The sequence below is a fragment of the Copadichromis virginalis genome, linkage group LG22, assembly GCF_057382275.1.
Source record: "Copadichromis virginalis isolate Kocher_CV1m ecotype Utaka linkage group LG22, C_Virginalis_male_GT1.1, whole genome shotgun sequence".
In the NCBI taxonomy this organism is placed as follows: domain Eukaryota; kingdom Metazoa; phylum Chordata; class Actinopteri; order Cichliformes; family Cichlidae; genus Copadichromis; species Copadichromis virginalis.
In genome coordinates this window covers 3918437-3943945 of record NC_140638.1, presented here as the reverse complement: position 1 = coordinate 3943945, position 25509 = coordinate 3918437, and the positions used below count along the sequence as shown (strand labels likewise).

The window sequence follows — 25509 nt, the reverse complement described above, 5'->3', positions numbered from 1 at the left end:
ACATGTACTGATTTTGTGCTGCAGATAGTTTTTTCATAGATTCAACTAAAGAAATAATGTTTTATATTAAAGATCTAAGTTGCCTCTTATGTGTGGTCACAACACTGCTTCATCCCTTGAGTTGGAATCTTTTTTTGTTTTTGCTTGAATGATTGGAGAGATGTCTCGGGACTTTTTACCCAGCACTGTTAGTTTATGCTCAGTATTATCGTGTTTGCGCACAGCACACACAGCAAGTGTGACTTTGCTTTGTCTCCTGTTCTGACTTCTTCTATTCCCATTATAACTGTGAGTCTGTGAAGCGAAGTTTCGATACCTGTTGTTTAGGAAGCTCCAGGCAGTGAAGTGAAAATGATTTTTTAAAAAATAAAGCGATCCACCATGGAGCTGTTGCAGAGGGAGAAATCTATTCATAGAGACCAAAAGCCTGTTGTGTACCAAGCTGTAAACATGCTGTGTAATGCTATTAAGTCAGTCATTTTTAATTTTGTCGCTGTGCCAATCTGGAAATTGCCGGTCTGTTTTAGGTTTGGCAAGAATTTAGTCAAATGAGAAAATATCAGCCAGCCAAGCCTGAAACCACAGCTCTAAAAGCTCTTACACTGCCTAATCAATATGCACTCCATAATGAGTTACAGCAGTTTAATATAGGTTTAATATGAACTCTGGATATTCCCGTTTATCTTATTTGCTTTGATGGCTTTTCATTCAGTAATTTCCTGCAGCTTTTGCTGTATTTTTGTTTTGAACAGTGACGTTTTCATTTGTCTCGTTGCAGTTAAAATGTCCCCGTACAGCTGAATGCAGCCCGAGCATGTCCGAGCTGCCCCAGTCGGGGATTTACATAAAATCTCTTGTAAATCTATGTATTTCTAATCATTTCCTGCCTTGTACAATCTCTGTGACCTGCTCACGTCCTTATTATGATTTTCAGATGTTTGCAGCATAGTGAAGCGTGTAAACACCTTGTACCATTCCCGTTGGTTTCATTGTCATGGTAATATTTGTAATATTCTGCTTATTCATGCGCAAAAGGGGGCCTTGTGATGGAGGTGTGCCGATGCATACAAAGAGCTCATCCCAAAGTGTGACCTTGGCTGGGTCGTGAACACAATAGTTTGTGCTTACAAACACGCTCAAGGACTTTCTCTTCCGGTGGTTCACCTGGAGCCTCGAGACATTCTGTCTGCGTGACTTTGTGTTTGGAGCAGAAAGCAAAAAGTTTGTGTAATTTCACAAGTGACCTTTTCCCCCTGTCTCCACAGACCCACACCTTATTCTCACTGCTTGGCTTAAGTCATGCTTATGTGACCAGTACTGGCAAACTGGTGGGGGTGGTGGCACTAAAAGAGGTAAGAAACGTTACTTTATTTCACCCTGCAGTTCGTTTTTCTTCCAGAAATGGACATTTACATTCCTGTGTGTGCTGTGAACAGCAGTATTTTTAGGTTATTTGTCTAACAGACAGACAAACTAATGCTGGCTTTATATACTTGCTAGGAAAAGAAGGTGAGAGCATATTACCCCGTTTTAAAGTCTCTACATTAATGTAAGGATGCACAGATAACTTTTTTTCCATTTGTCTTTGTATATTTGAAGAAACTAAGTACTCCAATATTTAAAAAAGAAGAAGAAAGAGACTGACAATCTGTCTTTTACAGTCTGGAGAAAAAAAGGCCTTCACAGCACTCTGTCAAATAGTAAGCACACCTTTAATGCTTTCATAGGATTTAAGAGTGTAAGTAGCAGTCAGGTGCTGCTAATTAAATGCTCTTTATTAATGGCAATGCTCAGAGAAGTTGCAAAGAACCCCAAGAGCTACATCTGAAACGCTACAGGCCTCCGTTAGCATGTTAAATGTTAAAGTTCATGACAGCACAACAAAGAGTTTCCAGGAAAAAAAAGCCTCTTCTCTCTACAAAGAACATGGCAGCACAGCGTAGGTTTCAAAGTCGCATTTCAACAACAACAGTGACCTGTGGAATAATGTCCTTTGGACAGACAAAACCAAAGTGGAGACATTTGGCCATAATGCACAGAGTCGTGTTTGGAGAGAGCAAAGCTTCATCATAAAGGACTCAGGTCAGGCTGTAGCGCTGCGGTGCAGGAGTGATGAGTCGGGCTTGTTTTGCAGACACAGGACCCAGGACACTGCAGTCACTGAGTCGACCATGAACTCATCTGTACACCAAAGTAATCCAGAGTCAGACATGAGGCCAGCTGCCCAACAGCTAAAGCCCAAACTACCCACAGCAACCAATAATCAATCATTTTAATAACAATACATAAACACAGGATTGAAGCTAAACTGTAAACTGCAGATGTTCATGTAAAAGCTACAAGTAATCAGCCTCCAGTAAGCACACCGCTCCTTTTCACCAAATATTTTTTATGTTGTTGCTTCATTTTGATTTTGGTAGCTCTCTGCAGACTATTGCATTGGGAGTAAAAGACAAGTTAACCTGCTCTCGACGATAATCAAGCTATAAAAACGTAAAAACGTAAAAAGCCAGACTTTAGAAAAGGTCTGCATCCTACAGAGCCAAATTAAAATGTGGGACGCAAGGTAAATATGCTGTGCAGTCCCAGATAAGCAGGAACATCTGGTCACCCTATAAGCAGTAAGTGTTGTAGTTAATCACAGAGTAAGAGTGTTTGTGCGCTCTGTTGGAGTCATGTTAAGTAGCAATAGAGACCTTTAAAAATTAGCTTAATCGTGCCTTTTATTAAATGCTAGAAAGGTTGGTTTATTGTTTATAAAGATGCATGAGACAGAGCTTCATCTAATGAATAAATAGCTCAGACCAAACGGGCATAAAGAGTAAGCGTTGAACTGGATTAAAATTAACATCCTCCTCCTTTTATATAATCAGGGATTAAATGGTATTCCCCTTAAAATGAGTGCAAATGAACACACTTGTACTTGTATGAGGCGTTGCTGAAGGCAAACAAAAAGGTTGGGCACTGCTGGTCTGGATCTCAGCAGCACAGCCACAGCATGGCTAAAGCAGCCAGACCACAACCAGCTAATGGAAAAACTCTGAAACTATCTGAAGGTCTCCAGAACTGAAACCTAAGCATTAAATGAAATTAACTTTCCTGATCCAAGTCCAAAAAAAGCTCCTTTTTTAATACACTCAACCTTTGGAAGTCTTCTCTTGTTTGTCTTTAATTTGGAGGAAAAAAATCCAATTTGTTTTTGCTCCTAATTTCCTTGGAGTCTCGTAAAGCTTTTTGAATTATGTGTGAGCATAATCAATAAGCTCTCTGTAAGTTTTGGGCTCCTGTCTTTATCCATAATGGTCTCTGACTCATGCTCCTGTGTCGCCTCATTTTCTTTAACTTTTCTTTCCTCCATCTGTGTAATTGCTCACCACTGACTCTGTCTAATCCCTGCTTGCTTTCCTTCATTTCGTCTTTACATTTTCACCATTCATGTATGAATTCCGCTCATTTCTTCTTGTTTTTAATTCTTCCCCTCACTCTTCAAACCCTGCCTCTCCTTCTTACTCTTCTTCTTCTTCCTCTTTCTCTTTCTCTTCTTCTTCTTTCTCTTCCTTTTTCTCTTCTTCTTCTTTCTCTTTCTCTTCTTCTTCTTTCTCTTCCCTTTTCTCTTCTTCTTCTTCCTCCTCCAGCTCCAAAAGGCCATCGAGGGCTCCACACGCTCTGGTGTCCGGCTCCGCCCTCCTCTGGCCAGTTTTCGTGATATCAGCAACCACAACTCGGTCTCTAAACCTCCACCTCCATCTCCCAACGCCCCTTCCTCTCCTCCCTCACCTGAAATTGTTGCTCAGGCTCCTCCCCTCTCTCCCCCCTCCCCCTCTCAACACCACCACCATCACAGCCATGAGAATGAAACAGAGGTGTTGATCGAGGGTGTGCCGAGGGAGGTGGAGGAAAGCACCAGTAGCGCTTCGGGGAGCGGCAGCAGCACGGTGGCCTGCAGCTCGGCCAGCAGGAGCTGCAGCTGCAACAGCAACCTCACCCTCCCTCCTTCTTCTACTCCTCCCCCAGTCCCCTCTTCCTCCACTCCTCCTCCCTCTCCTCCTCTCTCCTCCATCCGCCTCTCCACCCTACAGAGACTCTTTGAGGAAGAGGAAGACAGCGATGATGAGCCTATGGTTTAGCTTACACAAGAGTGATGCTTTTTTTTTTATAATGGAAAACTTTTATAATAGTTTGAGTTTATTTCTTCTGTTCTTAATACATTTCTCCGGTCTTTGTACTTCCATTTACCTCTTTTTATGTTACTGGTACAGCTTCCACACACTGGTTTCACAGACCATCACCTGTTTGGTGCAAAAAACACCTTAAACTGCAATATTCATCTAGTTCCTTTGTATCAGGTGCGATTAGAAAGTTCGTGGTCTCCGCCCACAAAAGAAAAAAACAAACACTGACTTAAATATGGCTGATCTTTCCTACAAGATCAGGTCACTGTGCACTTCTGAACCTCCAGTGTGCCTGTGCTCCGTCTGGAAAGCCCCCTGGAAGCTGTGGTACGACTGCACATACACGTTTGTAATTTCAAAATGCATGTGAAGAGCGCTCATCCCCTTCTCTGTCACAATGACCCAACTTTAACATAAGGATCATCACTGGTGATAACGACCTGTTCATTTTTATACAGAGGTCTATTTTTTCTTCAGTTTAAATCAAATGCTCCCTTTACCAGTAAAGCATGGCTGAGGCTTCTCTTTGTCTGCACCAGCACCCTGCAGTAACATCCAGTTACAGCAGGCCTGTGGGGATAGTTTGCTTCCCTTGTGAGACGAGCTTTATGGTCACAAACACCCCCTAGTTGTTCTTGTGGGGACCTGGATTTTGGTTCCCACAAGTATTGTAAACTTGCAATTTTTGGTCCCCACAAAGATATGAATACACACTCACTCACACATGCACAGAGACCTCTCCAAGTGAAAAAAGTTAAATGTAAGATGCTTATTATTTTAAAGAATAACTCTGGTTAATAATCGAGAATATAACATTGGCCAAAATGACCGTGATTATAATTTTTGCTGTAATAAAACAGGAGCTCCACACGGCGATCTAAAAACAAGCAAACAGTGGATGTGTGTCCAGAGATGTAAAGTGAGGCGACATCGAAGCTGAAATCAACCAAATTAAAGTCGCGTATGTTGTTTTCTTTTTGTGGGCGGATTCGTTGAGCGCTCTGATTGCCACGCGTAAGCTCTGAAGCTCTGTACGTCTGTAACGTTTGCTCGTTTTGTTTTAATTTCTGCTCATTTTCTTTCTCTTGTTGTTTCACACTTTGATTTTCATGGGTTAAATTGTAGATGCTGCCAAGTCCACAAAGTCAGGTATCTAACTGTGATATGCTCTTTTTGAATATTTGATAATGACGGTTTTAGCACTCTTAAACTTATTTCGGAGATCCAGTAATATCACTGGTTAAGGTCAAATAACCCACCTGTTCAGCTGCTAGACATGTTGAATGGCCCTGTGATGAACTGGTAACTGTCCATAGGCTCCAGCCCTTCCACTAACCTAAACTGGAGAAGCGGTTAATAAAATGGATGGATGGACATTACTGTAGATTGATAAAACACTGCTACCATTTCTACTGTCTGAATCCAGACTGCGATTGATTAACTGTGCCTCTGTCACAGCTGTTTCCAACACCACACACTTTACTGTATGTTCTGTGGGGTTATTTTGACTGTAACGCTCTCTGCTCAGCTGAATCCGAATAATCAATCAAAAGCTTTGCTTCCCAAACAAGAGGTGAACCCGGTGAACTGCCGCACAGTTGTCCTGTGTTAGCCAATCGCTTAAGTCTTAAAAAAGGTAGGATTTTATCAGATGAGAGCAGAGGGTATTGATTTATTTTAACTGGCAACGAACCGTGTGGGTAGCAGAAAACTAATGGAGCTGCTCAGTCCACTGTGGAAGATTGGCCAAAGCCCCACAACGACCTCCAAATTGTGCGGCGACCTTGTGGATGCAGCCTCGGAGCTCATCTCATCACAGTTAAGTTGATAGATGGTGCGGCTGGAGGCGGCTGACGACAGCAAAACCTCGCCGTGCAGATCCTCAAGATTCTCCTTTTCTCCTCAAAAAGGAAGCCTTGCAGATTTAACCCTAATCACTTTAATAATTCTAAATGGGATTATCAGAAAAATCTACTGAAGCTCAGAAGCTCATTCTAATATGATGATAGCCAAGGTTCTCTGACAGGGAAGGAGACATGTACAGATGTGTTGCCAGAGAAACGTTTCCCAGTTAATGCTGTTAAAGATGCTAAAAATAGCTTCTTTTTTAAAGCTGTTGTGATGGTTATTATAAGAAGCAAAGCTGCTCATGTAACATTTTCAAAGAATAAAAGTCAAGAAATTTAATGACTATTTAACCTTAATGTCTTCCTGAGCTTTTGCCTTCTAGGCAGCTGCCTCTGTAGATGGTTCAGGTGTCTGGTTCATATATAAGCTTCAGTTAATCACATACAACTGAAAACAGGCCTGCTTAATACAAGCAGCATCTGGTACCTCCACGTCAGAAATGCAATTCTTCAACTGTTTTGTGGTTTCAACACAACAGCAGGAACAAAAACCAAACGCTTTGCAAAAAGAGGCTTTGAGCTGTGAAGTTTGGAGTTGGGTGAAAATCACAATCTCAGTGTCCGTGGTCTGTCAGCATCAGGGTATTAAAAAATAAAGAAGAATCAGGCAGTATGTATCGGTGGGCTTCCACCAGGTCTGCTGGAGGGATAACACAGCACTGTCCTCCCACAGTACCACATACTGTGTGTCACAGTCATGCTCACCTCTCACACAGACTGCAGACACTCTGCTGCTGCTGCAAGAGAAGAAAAGGGGATGACTTAGAGTGAAGAGGAAAAGAGTTAGATCACAACACTCGTCTGGTGGTTATATCTGTCTTATTTTTACAGTTGGTAAAACATCTCGATGCTTCAGGTCAAGAGAGGAGAGGGTGGGGATGTTTGATGGGGTAAGAGGTGTGACGTGATAGTCAAATGGTTTGGCTTCGTGTGGAGTTTTTGAACATGATCTTTGGTTATTTTTTTGACAGCACTATTGTCTGTTGACTAAGCCTAAGTGGAAATGTGGACCCTCAGGTATATAGCAGGGGATATCCAAGCTAAGATTTTATGAATACATTACTTTAGTATAGTTTATTTTTAAACAAATGACTAAAAAGCTAAAAAAGAAACAAATCTAACTCGAACATGATTGCTAGAAGCACTCGACTACATGCGTCTGTTACCTACAGATTCATCTGCAGATATCTTTATCTGTTTGTTGAGATTGTTTGCTAATGTCAAACACAACACATAATGGGACTTCATAACCAAACATGTAAAATAAATGGTCTCTAAATGACCAGATTTTCTCCCCGTCATGAACAAAGGGTGGGAACCTCAGCCATTGCATCCATGCACCGTTTCTCCATTTCTCCTTCATCTCTCTCTCTTATACGGTCTTCTTATTAACTCCTGGTATCAGTTTCTCAGGTGTTGCCTTAAAAGTCTTTAAACCTTCAGATTTGACAAAACATTTCTTTATGTCTGTTTCTTGGGTGTGGAGGGACATCGGTGCAGGTCTCAGTGTTTATTTGTGGTTGTGATTAATGTAGTATTTATTTCTGTTTTAGTCATTATCTTCAACTTTATAAACTGTGAACAACTTAGCTAAATAAAGTTTTATTTGAATGCTTTACTGTGTTTGAATTTGGTTTATTTATCCAGGTCAGGCTTGTTGCTAAGAAAGGTCTGAAGGCAAAAGTGGGGCCACCTTGGTTCTAGCAAGGTGTACTTAATAAAGTGGCCAGCTAGCAGTTGTAGCTTATCTAAAGCATCGATAGATTGGCAGACAGGCTGTGGTGCTAGTAATTACAGGATCCAGTGTAGTGAAGTGACTGCCGTCTGTTTCATCATTGTTTTATTTCCATGTCTGCATAAAATGAAATCCTTTCTGTGAATTACTCTTTGTGATGGAGTTGTTTTTAAGTGTCTTGTTATCATTAAAAAGTTGAAATGACAGGTAAAATTACGCTACGACAGGATCTTTACGACCTTGTCTGTCACCATGACAGACGAGAAAGTCGAGTGCGACCTCTGCCCGGCACCATCGCTGCTTGCAGCTAAATTATTAAACTTTACTTTATTCTGACAAGATGACAGGATTTTATTTTTCTACTTTAATTGCTTTTTATCTCGTGTTATTTGCAAAGAGTAAGTGTCACTTTGATACGAGACTTTGAAAGAATTTTTTAGGCTTTCAATTAGTCTTTTTTGGAAGATGCCTGACTCATTTTAGAAGAAACCTTTTCTGGGTGGCGTGGACTGTGCAGAAATTATTTTGAAAGACCGAGTAATTATTCAGCACGACGGACACCTCGTGCAGTTAAATCTGACAAAAACTCTATATTAGGTTTCATAGCTTTAATAACCTTGTGGCCCTCGTTTCTTTGTCAGTCAGGTGACACCCTTTCGAGCGTGCAATCATTTGGCGTTTTGGGCGCTAGAACGATTTACAGGATGAGATCTCAAAGAGGACAAACAGAGGACAGATGATTATCAGAGCAATTAGGGGCATCAGGGTCTTAATCACAGGAGGGTAAGACTGAATCGTTCTCAGTAGCTCTGTCTCAAAGAGACGATGTGAAAAAATAACGCATAATTACATTGATTTGCATTGATTTTATCAGTGGCAGCTGGTCCATGGAGGCAGAGGAGGTTGTTCCTCTTTGGGGGGTTTTGAAATAAAGATGAGGTCAATGCAAGAGGGGAAAAGGATTGAAATAAATCCTTCCCAAAACTCAGCATCATTTATAAAATACATTTTGTCTCTTTCATGCTGACCCGCCCCAACAACCATTCGCACTCACATCACATCCACACCTATAAGCAATATAAATTAATAATTTAATCTAATCCCGACTAACTAAATGTCTTTGGACTGTGGGAGGAAGCCAGAGGGAACATGCAAACCCCACACACAAACACCCCGGCTGTGGGGGAATCAAACTCTGGACCTTCACGCTGTGAGGCAACTGTGCTAACCACCGTGCTGACCAATGTTTCTCAGGTAATGTCTTGATGCACGCTCAATCATCCAGGTAAGTAAATCCCAAAACATTGATTCTGTTCATCTGGACATTTTCAGTGGGAGGAACGTTTCCTCATTCATCCAACTGACTTCCTCAGTCTCAGCTGACTGCAGGTTTCCCCAATCTTATAAACAGTACATTTGTACAAACACTGAATGAATTCAGTTTGCTAGGTTTCTCAAGTAACATTTAAGATTCATCATGAGCTGATGATTCATCTGTTGTGAAATTAAACCCTCAGAACGGCTCCCAAAAAGCTTAAAATGATAAAAGGACTTGAACATACAAGGACACTCTTCTACCTCCCAACGATAATGGAGTCCTCACATGAAGGAGGCTGTTGATTGTGATCAGAGCAGCTGAAGTGTTTTTATGGAACTGCTGGCGACAAGAACGCTGCCACAGGTCAGTAAAGAAACTGCACACTGCTGCTTGAAACACAGCAAGATATTCAAGTATTCAGGCCTTTGCTTTCTCTGACTTGCTTAATATATAATGGGCTCATATAAAAGCTCATTTAAGACAACCTATTTAAACTACCTTACTTTGTAACACATTCCTAACCCAACCTGATGCCTATTCTTTTTTGTACTGGCGATCTTGCTGCTATATCTCCCCAGTAGGGCCAAAAAAATCAAATGCTTTGCATTAATGTAAAACTGTCTTTAAAAGCTGCTGTTAAACACCTGTAATTACATGTTTGTTACAGGTATAAAGACGATGCAGTGCCAAGTTTGAGACGAAAAGGCATAGACACAGATTTTTGCAGGTGACCTTATTGCATATGTATTTATAAGAGCACAAATATTTCAGAGGCGAGAATTCAATGAAGTTAGATACATTTGATTTTTGTAATATTATTTAATGGCAAAAAGGCACTTATTTTCTTATTTTGTGCCAGATGTGGGGCAGCATGGTGGCACGGTGGTTAGCACTGTTGCCGTACAGCAAGAAGGTCCTGAGTTCAATTCCACCTGTGTGGAGTTTGCATGTTCTCCCCGTGTTTGCGTGGGTTCCCTCCAGGTACTCCGGCTTCCTCCCACCGTCCAAAGACATGCAGCTTGTGGGGATAGGTTAATTGGATAATCCAAATTGCCACTATGTGTGAATGTGTGAGTGAAAGTGAGTGCGAATGGTTGTCTGTCCCTGTGTGTTGGCCCTGCGACAGACTGGCGACCTGTCCAGGGTGTACCCCGCCTCTCGCCCTATGACAGCTGGGATAGGCTCCAGCGCCCCCCGCGACCCTGAAAAGGATGAGCAGAAGCGAATGGATGGATGGATGGATGTGCCAGATGTGGGTGTGATAGGTGCTGCTAAGAGTTCAGTTGGAGTGATAGAGGCAGATGTTGGAAACACGTTTTTTGGGATGGCCTAATGCACGGGGCTGTAGACGAGTTAATTTTTAAAGTGAGCAAAGCATTTTGCAGTGTTTCAAGTTTTAGTGTCTTGTGAATTGCAAATAAAGAAAACCGCAGAAAGCACAAAAGCTTTTGTGCATCTTTATTCAGCACAAATCACATTTATGCATTTTGCTCTGTATGCCTCTCTAGTATTAGATCTATTACATAACTTATAGAGAAGTCTGGCAAAATACGGCTAATAATGTGACTCAGAGTTGAATTGTTGAGTTGAGTCTTGGCATATGTTGTGTAGCCATCACTGAATTTAATGGGGATTTTGTAAAAAGAGGTTTGTTTATTGCCCTCAGGTAGCTGAGTCAGATTATTTTCTCTGACTTTGAATAGCTGCAACATCACATGGCATGCAGGGAAAAAAATGTCTGTATTTAACGCACATGGAACAAAAGGAGTAATTTATTAATTCCTGGATTAGTCGGGATCATGGGGTAATTTCTGCACCGTGTTATTCCTCTACACATCCTATAGCCCGGCTGTTATACACAGACTTATACACAGTCCAAAGACAGCCCTTATACTAGAACATATCAATTCACCTTCCCCTCCTGCTCCCACATTACTTCATTTGCTGCTTCTGGAGAGAAACACATGCGTAAAGCTTGTGCTCGTTCACTCTCACTTCCTAATGGATCACCTGCAAACATCCCTTATGATCACTGAGACGTCACTTTTATTTGTCCCGCCTAGTAACTCTGGCCAAATATAAATTCCTGCACATGGCAAAAATAAAGGAGTCCCTATTGAATCATCAAAAATACTTTCTACATGATAACTTTACAAGTGTAACTGTGGTTGTGGTAATCAAATGTAACTGCATTACTGGTAGATACAATAAATGGCAGTTAAAGGAAGAGTTATAGGAAGGTGTTTTACTACAATAAAAGCCATAAAATGAAACTAAAAACTAAGACATAATTCAAATGTTTCAACAATGTTTAGCTCTAGAGTGCAGCGCCCACAGTCAAACGACAGACTCTCAAAGGAGATTCTGAGAGCTTGTATTTCAGTTAGTGATTATTTATTTGACAGTGAGTTGATTCCTTGTGATATTCCAGTCTGTTTTTACTTCAGGGTTTTCTAGTAATGTCCTCTTCTAGTTTGGGTTCATGCGTTCATTGTTACTCCAGTGTGTTGAGCTTTATTTTGACCTTTTTTTAATTTGAAGTCTGTTTTCGTGGCTTCCTGATTCCTGATTAGATGGTTGCTGCTCTAGCGTTAGTTTTGAATTCTTCATCTGTGTTAAGCGTCAGCTCCTAGTTTGAGTTGGATGTTTGTGTGTTTGGTTCTCTTGGTGTTCTCGTGTTTGATCCTCCTCATGTCTCATTTTGTGGTTAATTGCCTTTCATGCGTTGGGTAAGCAGCCGATAAATGGCTCACTTTTCCATCATGTCTGCCTTCGTGTCCTGCATAAACCTTGACAGCTCTCCCCTGTTTAGAAAGTTGCTCATTAAGGCAAAGAGGTAACACATTATCTTAATGAAGGCATCACAGGAGAAAAAACGTTTTTGGCACAGAACAGCACAGAGAGGAATTTGTTTCCCAGAATATATATTTTACACACAAACAAAGCTACATTCATACAAACATACATACAGTGTTACATTCATACAAATACATATCGGTTTATTTGATTTTTTCCCTTTTATTATAAAAAGCAATTTGATATATTATTACTTTGTATTACTGTGTTATACTGTTAGGGCTAGTTCACTGTTAAAAAGCATGCACGTTCTTTTGGTTGTGTCCAGAGCAAGTGTTTGCAAATAACTCCAAGTGCATGCCTCAGGTTGCCATGAGTTCTAGATTACGCCGTCTTTACCTCATCAAGACATCTCAGCCGTCAGTCAAACCTAAACACATTAATTAGCCAATCAAACTGCTCTCTGACCAGGTATTTCTGGCCTTGAAGGGGTGTTTATTTTTGCATACAAAAGCCTATTTCTGATGCTGAAAGCATCTTGAAACAGCCACTCTGAATTATTTGCAAACCCTGATTGTGCCCATGTTTGTTGTATTGCGCTGAATTTATAAATAGGCCCTTAACTTTTTTCTTCTTATCCTTTCTTTTAATTTTCCCCCATCCCTCTGTTGCCAGTTTGGCTTTCAGTCCTGGTTCTTTGTTCCAGTCAGTCCAAACTGTTTATTGAATACATCTTTATTCTCAAACAGCTTGTTTCAGCAGTCACTGAATTCAAGTCTCTCTTCTGCCTTAAATTAAAGTTAATTAGTCTCATATATGTGATATTCCAGATTTCCCATACTAGACTGGTGGTAGGGGTGTCTCCTTGGCCATAGTGTACATTACATCCCACATTCTCATCGAAAAAAAAGTCGCATTTCCTCGGCCTCAAAGTAGGTAAATATTTGGGAGAGGGAGGGGTTGGGATAATAGCTTGACTGATTATTGAAGTATTAATTTCCAGTTTTTGACAGTGTTTCGTCCAAATGACTCAGTTGGTTGCAACAACAACAATGGAGCCCTCGTCTGCCTCTTCATCTTTCTCTTCCAATGACTGGACGACGCAGGGCGTGACGTCAAAGGGTATCCTCTCTGCGACGGGTTCGGTGGTCTGTGCTGGTAGTCCTGGGCTTGAACCTCTGGTCGAAGGGGCATCTTCCCTCAGCGGGGAGGGCGTCAAAGAGCACGGCTCTGGCTCCAAAGTTAATGTTACCTCTTCTACCTGTGAAGGCAGGAAGTAGAGATTTTTAAGGACATTTGTTCTGTATCGCAGGTGAGTGAAGCTCTGTTATTCATTCTTGTAAGGTGCTTACATGTTGTTCTTACAGATAAGAGCCAATTTTTGAAATAATTGTGCTCTCTAAAATGTTAGTCATGTGTCTGATTTGGGGCAGTAGAACCAATAGAGCTTGCCCGGTTAAGATGCCACCATCCCTTCACCCAAGGGTTTGTCAAGTGGCATTACGCAGGCTTCATTTAGGCATACTGGCCGTCGTGAAGTTTTGGAACAATGGGTGGTTATAATTAGTCAAGTGCTTAGTTATAAATATTTATAAGCAAAAGATTTGACTTTCACTCACCAAAACTACAGCACAGATTTCTAAAACAGTCACTTTTCATGCTGAACTGTGCAAGCAATAAAATTGTCATATAATTTCATTAATAAAAAAACACAACAAACATGGTCAAGAAGTTCAGTTCGGTGACTCGGATAATCTGAAATAATAATAATAGTTATGAAAGATGAAACTGGTTATGGAGACCAAAACTGTTCATGATTTTTTATTGTGCACAGGGTCTATGGAAATTTGACAAAACTGCAGTTCATCACATGGCCACTTGACTCAATCCCCATAGGTTTCCATATTAAATATTCAGCTTTTTAGCATAAAAATGTAAAACACAGTTTTGGTCTCCATGGATACTTTCCTGTTTGAAACAGCTGGGTTATCTTTTTTTTAATAAATTGTCTCTTGGAGATTGTCAAAGCTTGGCTGCTTTGTTTCCAGGCGGCTGGTAGGTGTGTCTGTGTGATGCAACACGCAGTTTAAGACTGCAGCTTGTTAACTAGTTGATAACCTAGTACTCCACCATGACCACAAATATTAAAAAAAGGTATGGGCTGCTCTTTTATGTACAATATTACTGTTTTAAAATGGGATTGACTTACCTTTACACCCAAGCTGCAGTTTTTAATAATAACGTTTTCCTGATTCTTCAGCGTTTTTAGTACAGTGTATTGTTTCTAACTCACCTTTGTTAGCTCCTCCTCTTCCTCTTCACGCTGTTCAGGGAAGTCTTCAGACTCAGGCTCTGGCTCTTCTCCGACCGTCTCCACCACGCCTCCGACCATGTCAGCCATCTGTGCATTCAAGTGTCCAACGATCTCCACCTGCAACCAGTTAAATTTGACTGAAGCGCTTGTTGAACGGAATTTAAACTGGAAAGGGATTCAACAGGTTAGTGGCATTTTCACACGTAATTTAAACTGACATCCGTCCTTCACTTGGGCTCCAGAAGTCCCTGATAACAGGTAAAATAAAAAGACAAATAAAACAGAAGACGAACAGGAGATGGCCCGACCCAGCATGGTTTTCATCTGCAGGTGGTCGGAGCAAAAGAACATACACTTTAGCTGGGTGCAACAGATACAGATGCCGATTCCAAACGCTGAAACTTGCGGACCTTGTGGCATGCCACTCTGACGACCAGGCTGATTTACACATCTCTTTCAAAACTCATCAAATCCACTTCAGGCAGTCATGCTGAGTGCTCCATGCAGACCTCCAGCCTGTCTCCTACCTTGCAGACTTTCCTGGCAGTTCATCTTTCACTGCTCTACAGATGTGTGCTAAATAGGCCTGCTGATATAAACAAAGCCAGATTCATAAAACAAAGAATTAGCAGAGAAAACACAAAAATATATCAGCATTCAACCTTTATCTTTAATCGAGACCAAACATCATAAACCGTAGCTTCCAGCAGAAACTAGACATGCTGTCACGGCTATGATGACTGCATTGTCTCAGTCACTCTGTAATAGTGACAGGAGACAGAGTCCTATCCTTGCAACTGCATATATAGTCACGCACCCTTGTGTCCTTGCAAACTGTCATAGCCGCTCTGTCAGAACATATTAAACCACCATCGAGTCTGCAAGCTCTGTAATCCGAGCATTTGGATTCAGCAGGCGAGCGCCTACCTGATGTGCCTCAACCTGTGCTGCTCCCCACAGGTCAGCTAGCCGAGGGTGAGTGGGTGGACCGAGGCTGTGGATGGTGCTATTGGGCGTGGCTTGGAGTGAATGGGAGGCACTGTGTAGCCTGTGCTCCATAGACTGTAAAGGGAAGCAAGAATAAAAACAGAATATTCAGGATTTGGCCGTTAATATGTAACCCCGATCAACAATCTCTTGGCTTGTGGCCGCTTATTTTTTAAACTTTTGTTTTTCTCTGGAACAATAAAATTGCCTCCCACTAGGAATCTAAAAACACCCACAACCAACTGCTCCTGACATTTGAATAATGGACGGCGTAGTGCTGTAACGCGCACATATCGCCAAACAAAAGACGAGGCCGCTTTTTTCTTCCAACATTTATCCCAAGGGCTTTTGCAGGAGGTGGAGGACACATACTCTAGTATTTTTTTTTCCACTCTCTTCTAGTTTGGCTTCTACTTTTAAAATCTCTCTAAATTATGAGGTTGCTGCAGGGAACGGTGAGGAAATGCCTTGACTGGAAGATTTTATTCTAAATGTAACACGTTCAATAGTCTCCTTCTCCGGGGAAGGCATATAATACACACGGTAAAGCTAACAAGCTCATTTCCATTGTGGTCTCGGATCAGTACACCTTTTCTAAGACACAGTCCCTGACCTTTTCAAGTATGTATTTCATAACTCGCAGTTATTTAATGAGCTCTGAGAATGCACCCAATGCAAGAGCAGCCAACAAAGTCTCGGGGTGTCACAGTTCACCGTGACTCACTTCGTTTGCAGAAAACCTTCCAGCAGACTGAGAGCTGAAAGTCAGCAGCTGATTTCAACAATATTCAAACTGTCTGCACAAAATGAACCCATAAGAAACTTAAACAAGGTCAGCAAGCGCACATGTTGTGGGAGCAGAAACATGTGGTGTATAGATTTAATAGGACAGCAGACCTAAGGCTGTGTGCATGCATGATTTATACTGGACTGTGTTAGTGTAACAGTTATCTGTGAAGGTGCTTTGAATCTGCTGAGTGGTATTTGTGTTTTCCATTTTAAGAAGCTGCTGCCATCAACACTGCAAAATCTCACCAAACAAGGTGGAAACCTTTCCTTCATGTTGAGAAAGTTAAAGTTCAGCCATCATGGACTTTTTCCCCTAAAGCAGAGGTGTCCAACATAAGGCCCGGGGACCAGAACCAGGCTTAAATCCAGCCCACTGGACATCTTTGGAAAATGTAAAGGAGGGTATTATAATAAGGAGGGCTGTATTTTTATCAGTTTTACAGCTTCACCTTCTGATAAAGACCTCCCCCATGGCCTTTTTTACTACACCAAAGTAACAAGTAAAATATAACAGAAATTTCTATATTATAGAAATTATAATAATTATTATATTTTTTATTTTGATTCATTAATTATGAATTACTAATTTAATTGTGACTGTAGGAGAGTCTAAGTAAAGGCCATAACCCTTTCTATAATTTTCCACATTTGTTTATTTGTCCTGACTATAATTCACTTCTTTCACTTCTTCTTCTATCTTTCTTATATCAAATGGATTGAATGTGTAGTTAAAGATCCTTACACAGACAGAAAAGAATGATTTGGTTCGGCCCACTTAAGATGTAAGTGGGGTGTACGTGCCCCATGATGTAAAAAGAGTTTGATATAAGTATACACAAAGGACAAATTCAGCCTCTAGGTCTGAAAAGTAATCAGAACCTACATCCTTTCTAATGGCCACCAGGGGGCGACCTCTCTAAGTCTGTCTGTAAATAAGTCTTTGGGAAAACGTCTGTACTTGTTGCTTCATGTGTGACCTCAGTAGATGTTTTTTGGATGGGTTTATGTTATGAATTACTACTTTTAAATCTTATTTAATATAACATGTAATTATTTTGTTATGTTATAAACTAGGGTACAAGCAAAGACGTGGCTAACTTGTGATTTACGAGTTATTACCGTATGAGCATTAAATATCCTCTGTTTGTTGTTTTTGTCTGTCCCACACCTTTGTTAAATCTATTTTCAGAAACCCAAGCTGGTGATGATCCTAACACTAAGCTTCAGGCCTCAATCAGCAATGCAGAAACCAGTTGGTGAATAAACAGTGGATACATCCATTTCTTTGATAGAAATTTATCCCTGGTGCCGACATGTCTGATGCATCTGCCGCTGTGTTTATATGAAAAACAGTGCAAGGCTTTATAAAAATCACTTTCACAGACCTGCTGCTGTTGTTGGTACTGCAGAAACTGTTGCTGCTGGTAGTGATGAAGCTGTTGGAGATGTTGGAGTTGACTCTGCTGCTGCAGGGCGAGTTGAACCTGGTGCTGCTGAATGTAACTTCCTACTGTCCCCTCGTACCCCTCACCAGGTGTGCCTCCTGCTCCATTGCTGCCACCTGCAACAACCACAAGACACCCAGTGTGCAGTGCTCAGTGACACAGTCTGGTGCTTAAAGCCTGTAAGAGAGGATGATAAATCATCACCGGCAGCCATGATGTAGGAGCCTGCAGCAGGCGATGCCACGCCCGAGGGCTGGCTGGTGATTGGGTCCCAGGCGTCAGAAGACGACAGGCAGTACAGGCCCTGCGAGACGTAGGTGTGAGGCCAGACATCCGCAGAGGAGTGATGGAGCACCTGGTCTGTACAGGGAAGCACAGACAGATGGTAGGCGTTGTAGAGGAAAACACAGACAGAGAAGACGCTGCTAGGGTGGAGAGGCAGGGGTAAACCAAGTCATGGGCAGAGAAAAATCAAGACGTAGCTGGAGGAGCGGAGCTGGAACGTTCTGTAATTTGTCTTTTTAGTTTGCAAAAGTTTAGGAGTTGGATTAATATGGAAACTTCAATCAGTTTAGATTCAGAGGTTTTACCAAACTATTAACTGTCGCATACTTTTTGGATAAAATGTTACCTATTCTGAGATTTGAAAGCCACAAAAATTAAAAATACCCTAAATTACATTATTTTAGAATAAAAAACAAACAAATTCAGATCTTTCATTTCTCTGAGCTAACTGACATTAAACTGAGATTAAAGCACCTGAGCTGGCGTTTCTACCATAGCTTTGAATGCACAGAGAAAGTTGCAATAAGCAAGCAGCGTGCTCTGAGTGCTAATTACAGCTTAATTATTATCCATGATTACAAACTGTAGTTATGAGGATTTTTGTGTGTGGATGTGTTTAAAAGCTGTTATGGTTATAAGTGGTTATATAATAAATCCTAACAGTTCCAGAATGTTCTTGCTTCTTTCACTTTCAATAAAATATAATCATTATAATTAATAATCATATTATAATTTTGGCTGTTATGTTTTCATGTCTTAGATATACTGGGTCTGGTTTTATTTTAAAACCTAATAATTACTCTCCCTGCACTCTGAAACATTTATTAATGATTAATCATCCATTTATTAAAGTCAGACAGGAGAAAAAGATCTGTAGTTCAGAATTTGTTGCAGATACATTTGGTCAAAATTCACCCAAACTGTACTGTAAAGGTAAACAATGAAATGTTCTTCTTAAACATATGATGGAAATCAACAGATGACTGTTTCTCTTCACTTTGTGACAAACAAAGCACGAAAAAATACTTTTGATAACTCCGCAGCAATATCAGAACCACGCTGTTTTTAATTGCAAACCTTGTTGTGATCTCTTATGGATACTATTTCCTTTCTAATGAACTAAATCTAAATCAGAAGATCTAATATTACACCTCAGCCATTAGTGTTTATCTAGGCTGATATAAAACAGGGTTAAACCTGACCTCAGCCAAAAGAAACATATGGTAATAACTTTAATAGCAGTATGATTAGCTTATCTACAGAGCAGAGCCATGGAGGGATGCAGCGCTGTGGAGGAGAAACATGCCCTCAGTCCTAATGTGGATATGAAGTAGCTGTGTAACCGTTGTTGTGTGTGTATCCCTTGCACGTGTGTGTATGTTGATGTTGCATGCTAGATAAAGCACTGAGCAGAGCCCATATGGTGGTGTTAATGAGAGCGGGGCTAAGTCCTTGTGCTAACCTACAGGCTCCCTCAGGGCTTGGACAGTGCTCTGCTTTACTAAACACCAGTCAGAACAAACATTTACCTGCACAGAGAGTTTACAGTGTTACTCTGTATGCAGGTAAATGTTAAAGCGTACACATTAGTTTTACTTTATCTTAGAATGGGAAGAAAAATATGGGAGTATTTCTTGTTTTGCTTTGATTTTTATGAGGATACACAGCCATTCCTGTGAGGCCAGAATGTGTTTGAAACAAATATCTTATCACCCGAGGCTCAAATCAGGATATGAGTTTGCCAACATTTTTCTTTAATAAAACCTTGTGCAAAATTTAAATCGTCTCAACTTTCATCCAGTCTGTTTCTGCCTTTGATGCACGCAGCTCTTTTGGGCTACAGACATGAAGCCCTAACAGAATGTGCTCTGGTATTTCAGCACTGGCAGGCTGTCATCTGAATTTGTCATTTGGAAGTTATTGAGTAAGTGCCCGGTCAGAGTGAAAGGCAGACATGTGCAGCTGTGAGCCTGCCCTCCAAAAGTCCTTTACCCCTGCTTTGGAGACAAACTGACAGGACTCTTTTTTTTTTTTTTACAACTCACATTGGAGTAAAACCCGGAGTTCACTGTGTGGTCCAAAGACGTGAGTTTGAGACCTGTTTGAATCTCTTGCACAAAGTGAGTCCGTGTTTTACTTTAACAGCGTTCAGGTTTTAGACACAGTGAGTTAATTTATCACAAATCTCTGTCTCACATTTAACTCTTAGATCCTCTCAGTAGTTCCACATATTGTGTCATCAACATAATTAATCTCTATTGTGTTGATGGCACCAAATGTAGCACCATAGCACCTAATTTACAAGGACCGGGCTTGACATCTAAGACTTAACTGGTCACTCTGCTGTGGCTCACAGCGACCGAACAGTGGGACAAAACAAACGCTAAACCGAGTCACCAAATGGGCCGGCTGGTGATGCACTGACCTCTGCTGGTGATGCTCTCTTGGTTGACCTCACTCAGGTGGGCGACGCTGCCCTGGTTGGAGCCGGCTCCCATGCTCTCCCCGTCCATCGAGTTCCAACCAAACAGAGTCGCCTCAGAAATTGCAAACTGTTGCATGATACCTGAAGATGGAGATAAACAATGCATGTAGCAAGAATGAAAAAATCCCCCGACTCGCTAAAACATCATGAACGTGAAGCAAATCCCAGTCCCTGCTCTGGTACCACATACACATGTTAATTAATGATACAACAACAGTCATTAATATGGATAAACAGCAGGTTTGTGTTGGATTGGAGGAGAATACTGAGGGTTTATTAGACTCATTTTCAAAGAAAGTGCATCACCCTGTTTTTTCTCTGAAAGTGCTGCAGTCATCAATTACCAGCGACAGCTCAGCTAAATATTACCTAAAAATCTGATCAATGTTTCATTTTCTGAAACAACACAAGGTCGTCTAATAACATTTCAGACTTCGTTTTGTTTTAATAAATAGCTGCAATGTTCTGAAAGTGACTGCCAAGTATTTGTTATAAGTTTATTAAATCTTTTGTATTCATGTAATTCTAGCCATTAATCAGCATGAGATGAACAAATTTGTAGGATAGATTGATTGTGAATAAAATATGGACACACAGTTATGGTCTCTGAAAAAATTGGAAAGGATGCAAGTTGGCTTCACTTTCCAGACTCTTTATATCCTGTTTACTGACTTTTTTTTTTTAAACAATTTGCCATTTGTTATTTATGTTTACTAAAAAGTCTACCTTTAGTCTTATATACATAATGACAACCTGCTCATGCAACAGACAACCAAGAAGTCATCCAGTTATTGAGCAACACTTTCAACCTCTGGTTGCACGTCACAAGTGCAAGGTAGTTGCAGAGGTTGTCACCAGACAATGGTGGTCTGACTTGGACTCACTGCAGTTTCTTTCAGAAAGATTAGTGATGATTTGCAAACGCAGGCACTTCAGCAACTCAGTCTGCGCTGAGCAAAACTCATCTACGATGCAGCTTTTTGCAATATAGGACTCAACTCAGCTGTTTGTCCTCGTGGTTGTATTCTGGGTATATTTCTAACAAAAGCAAGATTTCTAAGCTCCTCCTTTCCTCACAGCAAGAAGGTCCCGAGTTCATTTCCACCATCAGGCTGGGTTTTCTGTGTGGAGTTTGCATGTTCACAGGTGTGAATGTGAGTGCGAATGGTTGTCTGTCTCTATGTGTTAGCCCTGCGACAGCCTGGCAACCTGTCCAGGGTGTATCCTGCCTCTCGCCCTAAGTCACCTGGGATAGTCTCCAGCCCCCCCACGACCCTGAACAGGATAAATGGAAGAGAATGGATGGATGCACTAATTAATCATTTTCAATATTATCATAAATAGATTGCAAGCTTGACTCCATTTAATCACAAACTGATAACATACTGATTGCGAGTAATCACAGAGCCGCTGTCTGTCTGTGAATCAACCACTTCAAAGGCGACAAGATTGCAAAATCATTGCACAAGTTTCCTCAATGCGACTGAAGCATTAGTGTAGCATATTTGCAAATTCAGCACTCAGGTGTGTCCTCACCTGCAGCAAAGCGAGCCTCCTTCTCGCCATCGCTAAGGTCACTGTAAGCGTCGTTCTCCATCCTCCTCTCCTTTTCCCTCTGAAGGTTGGTATGGCCCGCTCCCCCTAGCGGCCCCGCAGATGGTTTGCCCCAGCTCTGCCACTCTATCATGTGGGCCACTCGACCCTGGGCCATGGCGGTGGGCTTGGTCACCTTGTCCTTCATGGAGCGAGTCACACCTACAGGAGGTATGAGGGCGGCAGGAGGGGCAGACCAGCAACACACACGTACAACACACACCACACACACACACACACAAAAACTCTGTCAAAACTACTTCTGGCCCCTGCAGTTGACTACACCTCCATCTGAGGCTCATGTGGGGGTTGGGGTGGGGGTAGGAGTAGAATGATAATGAGAAATGTGAGGGTCTGTTTAACACTTGAGATGATGATAGGAAATGTTAGCTCAGTAATAAATGAATTTGTGATTGAACGTGATTTTATGACAACAACATGGCACCTATTTAATTTCATTAATCTATAAAAACGCATTCAGTAGTATGCTAGGATCATCAGAATGAGCATGGATGTATTTGTGGGTGAACTGGTGTTTCATTATTTCCAAAGAAGCTCTGCTGACTGCAGTAATATTCAGTCCTTTGGACAGCTTCTAGTCACACCGGCCATGTTTCAGAAGCATTTAGTCTGCACGGGTCTTTTTGTTATTATAATAAGCCTTCCTCAAGAGGAACATGCTAATATTTATCTCTCTGTGGACCACATTAAACTCTGACCTTTAAACCACTGCTGCCTTTGATTTTCTGTGTGTGGACCTGAGGATATCAGCTGTCAGCAGTCAACTCGTTTTAAATGTGTCACCTCGGTTATTACCCCAGTACTAATCACCACAACGAGCGTGACAGTCACTCCTCGGCTTCTATAGTGAGACAAATTGTTTAAGATAATAATGATACGTGCTGCGATAGTACAAGATGTTTGATTCAGTATGAGACTTTGTTTGGCATGTGAGTACTCCCCACGGAGACCCAGATGTGTACTCATACTGGTCAAAAAGTTGAGTGTAGACACTCAGTGTGGTGGAGAAACTTCTAGCAACCACTCACCAACCGTTCAGGTTATACACATTTTTCAACCTGTGGTTGCCATGGTGAGGGGATCAGCCAAAAGAAGAAGCAATCACTGACCAGTCTACAGGCCAGTGCAGCCAGGATCTAAGCAGAAGATTTGAACCAGAGCTGTGTGCCCTCACAGATCCTAAAACACTAATATTTTTTTCCATTTTTTTTTATTTGTCTTTTGTAAAACTGAAACATGGCTCTTAAAAGCCATAACTCCACAAATACGTTGTAACTTGACTGATAATATGGGAGAAGCCAGCATATCAATGTGACACAAATTGAAAATATTTTAAAATTAATAATTGCAAGATGGTTTATTAGCTATTAGCCCTAGCATAAAAATAAATATACATTTTTGTATCATATAACTCTCTATCATCTTTATTCACTGCTGAATCTTCGTTTGTATGCACAGCAAACCATGCTTAATCTTTGGTCAGGTGATTGCCAGGAATGATGAGGTCAGAGGTCATCGTGGTTGCCCATGTGCTTGTTAAATTTTGCTCATTTTAACAAAGAACAAAGGATGTCGAGTGAAATGCTGACGAACCCACATTAATAATTACAAGAATTGCTCATCTTCTTGTAAACAGAATGAATGAGGTTCATTAGAATTTACGTGATTAAAAATGTTTTACGGAGCCGAAGAGAGGCAGAAGAAATAGTCCCTCGGTGTAAACAGAACAGGGAGAAGTGTCCACCGGCAAATCTCTGTCCAATTAAGATGCAAATATAGGCTCCAAACTGGGGACATATTCACTGACTCAAATGGGTACGGAGACACTGATCGATTAAAAAATTAAATTAAAATCCAGCAGGCATGAATAAACAAAGAGCGAGCTTTGGAAATTGCTCCCCCGGTCCATGGGGCAAGTAACAGGCTGGGCTAAAAATAGAAACACTTTTCCTCTTAGACAAAGCCAGCCAATCTCATTTGAAAATCAAACAGTCCCTGCAGAGCCTAATTGGGGATGGAAATAGGTGGAAAGAATGGGGATGAAGGATGAGGGAGGGTGTTGGGGTCTTGGCTATTCAAAGGCTCAAAAATATAACACTATACACTGTTAAAAGATAGCTGCAGATGTATTTAAAGTGCACCAGACACAACAGAAAATACATTTTTTACATAAACACTCTGAGATGCTGCACTCAGACAAAAAAGAGCACTACAGTTTGAAGCACAGAGCAAGAGAGAGCACGAAAGAGGCACCGGCCACTTGTAGTCACGACACTGCACAACAGAGTCACAAATATCGGGCCACACCACCAACACCACCACCAGCAGCAGCACTGCCACGGTACAAATACACTACATTTACCAACACACCTGTGGAGATGCTTCAGTAAGTAATTAAAGTAAGTATTCTTACTTACTTTAGTTTCTTTGAAATCAAAGATCTGATTGAATTTCCATCAATGACTCTGAAATGTGTCCCGTCATTGACGTCTGCTGTTGATATCAGTGGAAGAGAGAGGAAAGTAGGGAGTGATATAGGAAGGGGCACCCACAGGGGCGGCCATGTTGGTTCCAAGCTCCTCCTCCTCCTTCGCCTGCTCTAGAGTGAAGTTGTTTGTTAAGTCAGAGTTTCATTTACAAAGTCCATTGCCGTTTATGGCAATTTGAAAAGATAATTAAACATGTTTTCTTCGAGGGTGTCAGATGATTCTTTGGCCTGCAAGCAGTGCAGAAACCAAGTGATGGAAGAAGCAGAGTGGAGATTTTATCAAGCAAACAGATCTCAGAGGCTGCCCTGGAGGTAAAAACATGTCCGTTTGTTATGTTAAACCAAGGTTCAACTTAACAAAGAGCATTTGACATGTAAGATGTGTAACTGTAAGTTCTGTGGTTTCAGTTTGTGAGGCTCTTGTGTTTTTCATATTCGGTCTAATGAAAGCACAACTTCTTCACCCTGAAGTCCTCCTAAACTCCTTTGTTCACAGGCTACCGAGGTGCCATGAAAAATGTTCCTTCTTCCCATTAAAGGTTAAAAACTACCTGATTTCCATTTGGCCCATATCCCTTTCAAGGTCTTCTCCGGGTGCATCTATGGACTGCTGCCAGCACTGCTAATAATTTTTAGAGATCTCCTTGAAAGTCTTGCTCTGACCACCCTCACAAGTGGTTCTTACCTTGGGGTTCTTTCTATAACATCCGAGGATATTTATCTTACAATATAAAGCACTTTACATGACTATTGTTGCTATATATGAAAAAATGAAAGTAAATTGAACTGAATTTTGGTTAAGATGGAAACACATCAGACACGTGGGGCAGGTTTTCATTACGTCAATGTAATGAAAACACTCCTTTCTGAACCATGAATGGGCAGGAAATGGGATGTACCACAGTTTTTGGTTGTTTGATGCTAATCGTCTTAGAACTTTTCAGGATAACTCTGATCCCGGTTGATGAGCACGCTTCTGTTTTTTCTAACTTGATGGACGATTTTTGAGGAGCTTGGACATCATGAGCTCATCTACTGATATTTGATGTTTGGACCCTTAACATGGAAGCCGGGTTGATGCTTGGTCTGTGTGTTTGAGGTCTGTGGTAAAACTGCAGATGCACACATGCAGACGGTCAGAGCGTGACTTCCATCAAGCAATCCCAAAATTAAG

General features: G+C 41.2%; 2 protein-coding genes across 7 annotated transcripts in view; one reads left to right on the top strand and one right to left on the bottom strand.

Moving 5' to 3' along the window:
- Positions 1-7695, top strand: part of LOC146682456 (chloride channel protein 1-like) — a 53056-nt gene extending 45361 nt beyond the window's left edge. For 2 of the 3 annotated variants that reach the window (XM_085445197.1, XM_085445195.1), the window contains 2 exons: positions 1266-1352; positions 3636-7695. In XM_085445197.1, the coding sequence (XP_085301323.1) occupies positions 1266-1352; positions 3636-4127 (579 nt within the window). In that variant the 3' untranslated portion in view covers positions 4128-7695. The remainder of the gene's footprint in view (positions 1-1265; positions 1353-3635) is intronic. The other variant, XM_085445196.1, reaches the window with a different exon arrangement.
- A 2878-nt stretch (positions 7696-10573) lies between these two features.
- The window catches only part of LOC146682455 (uncharacterized), a 76720-nt gene continuing 61784 nt past the window's right edge, over positions 10574-25509 (bottom strand). For all 4 annotated transcript variants that reach the window (XM_085445156.1, XM_085445155.1, XM_085445157.1 and 1 more), the window contains 7 exons: positions 21770-21988; positions 20174-20314; positions 17668-17823; positions 17404-17579; positions 15170-15304; positions 14222-14359; positions 10574-13189 (listed from right to left, as the gene is read on the bottom strand). In XM_085445156.1, coding sequence (XP_085301282.1) covers positions 12959-13189; positions 14222-14359; positions 15170-15304; positions 17404-17579; positions 17668-17823; positions 20174-20314; positions 21770-21988 — 1196 coding nt within the window. In that variant the 3' untranslated portion in view covers positions 10574-12958. The remainder of the gene's footprint in view (positions 13190-14221; positions 14360-15169; positions 15305-17403; positions 17580-17667; positions 17824-20173; positions 20315-21769; positions 21989-25509) is intronic.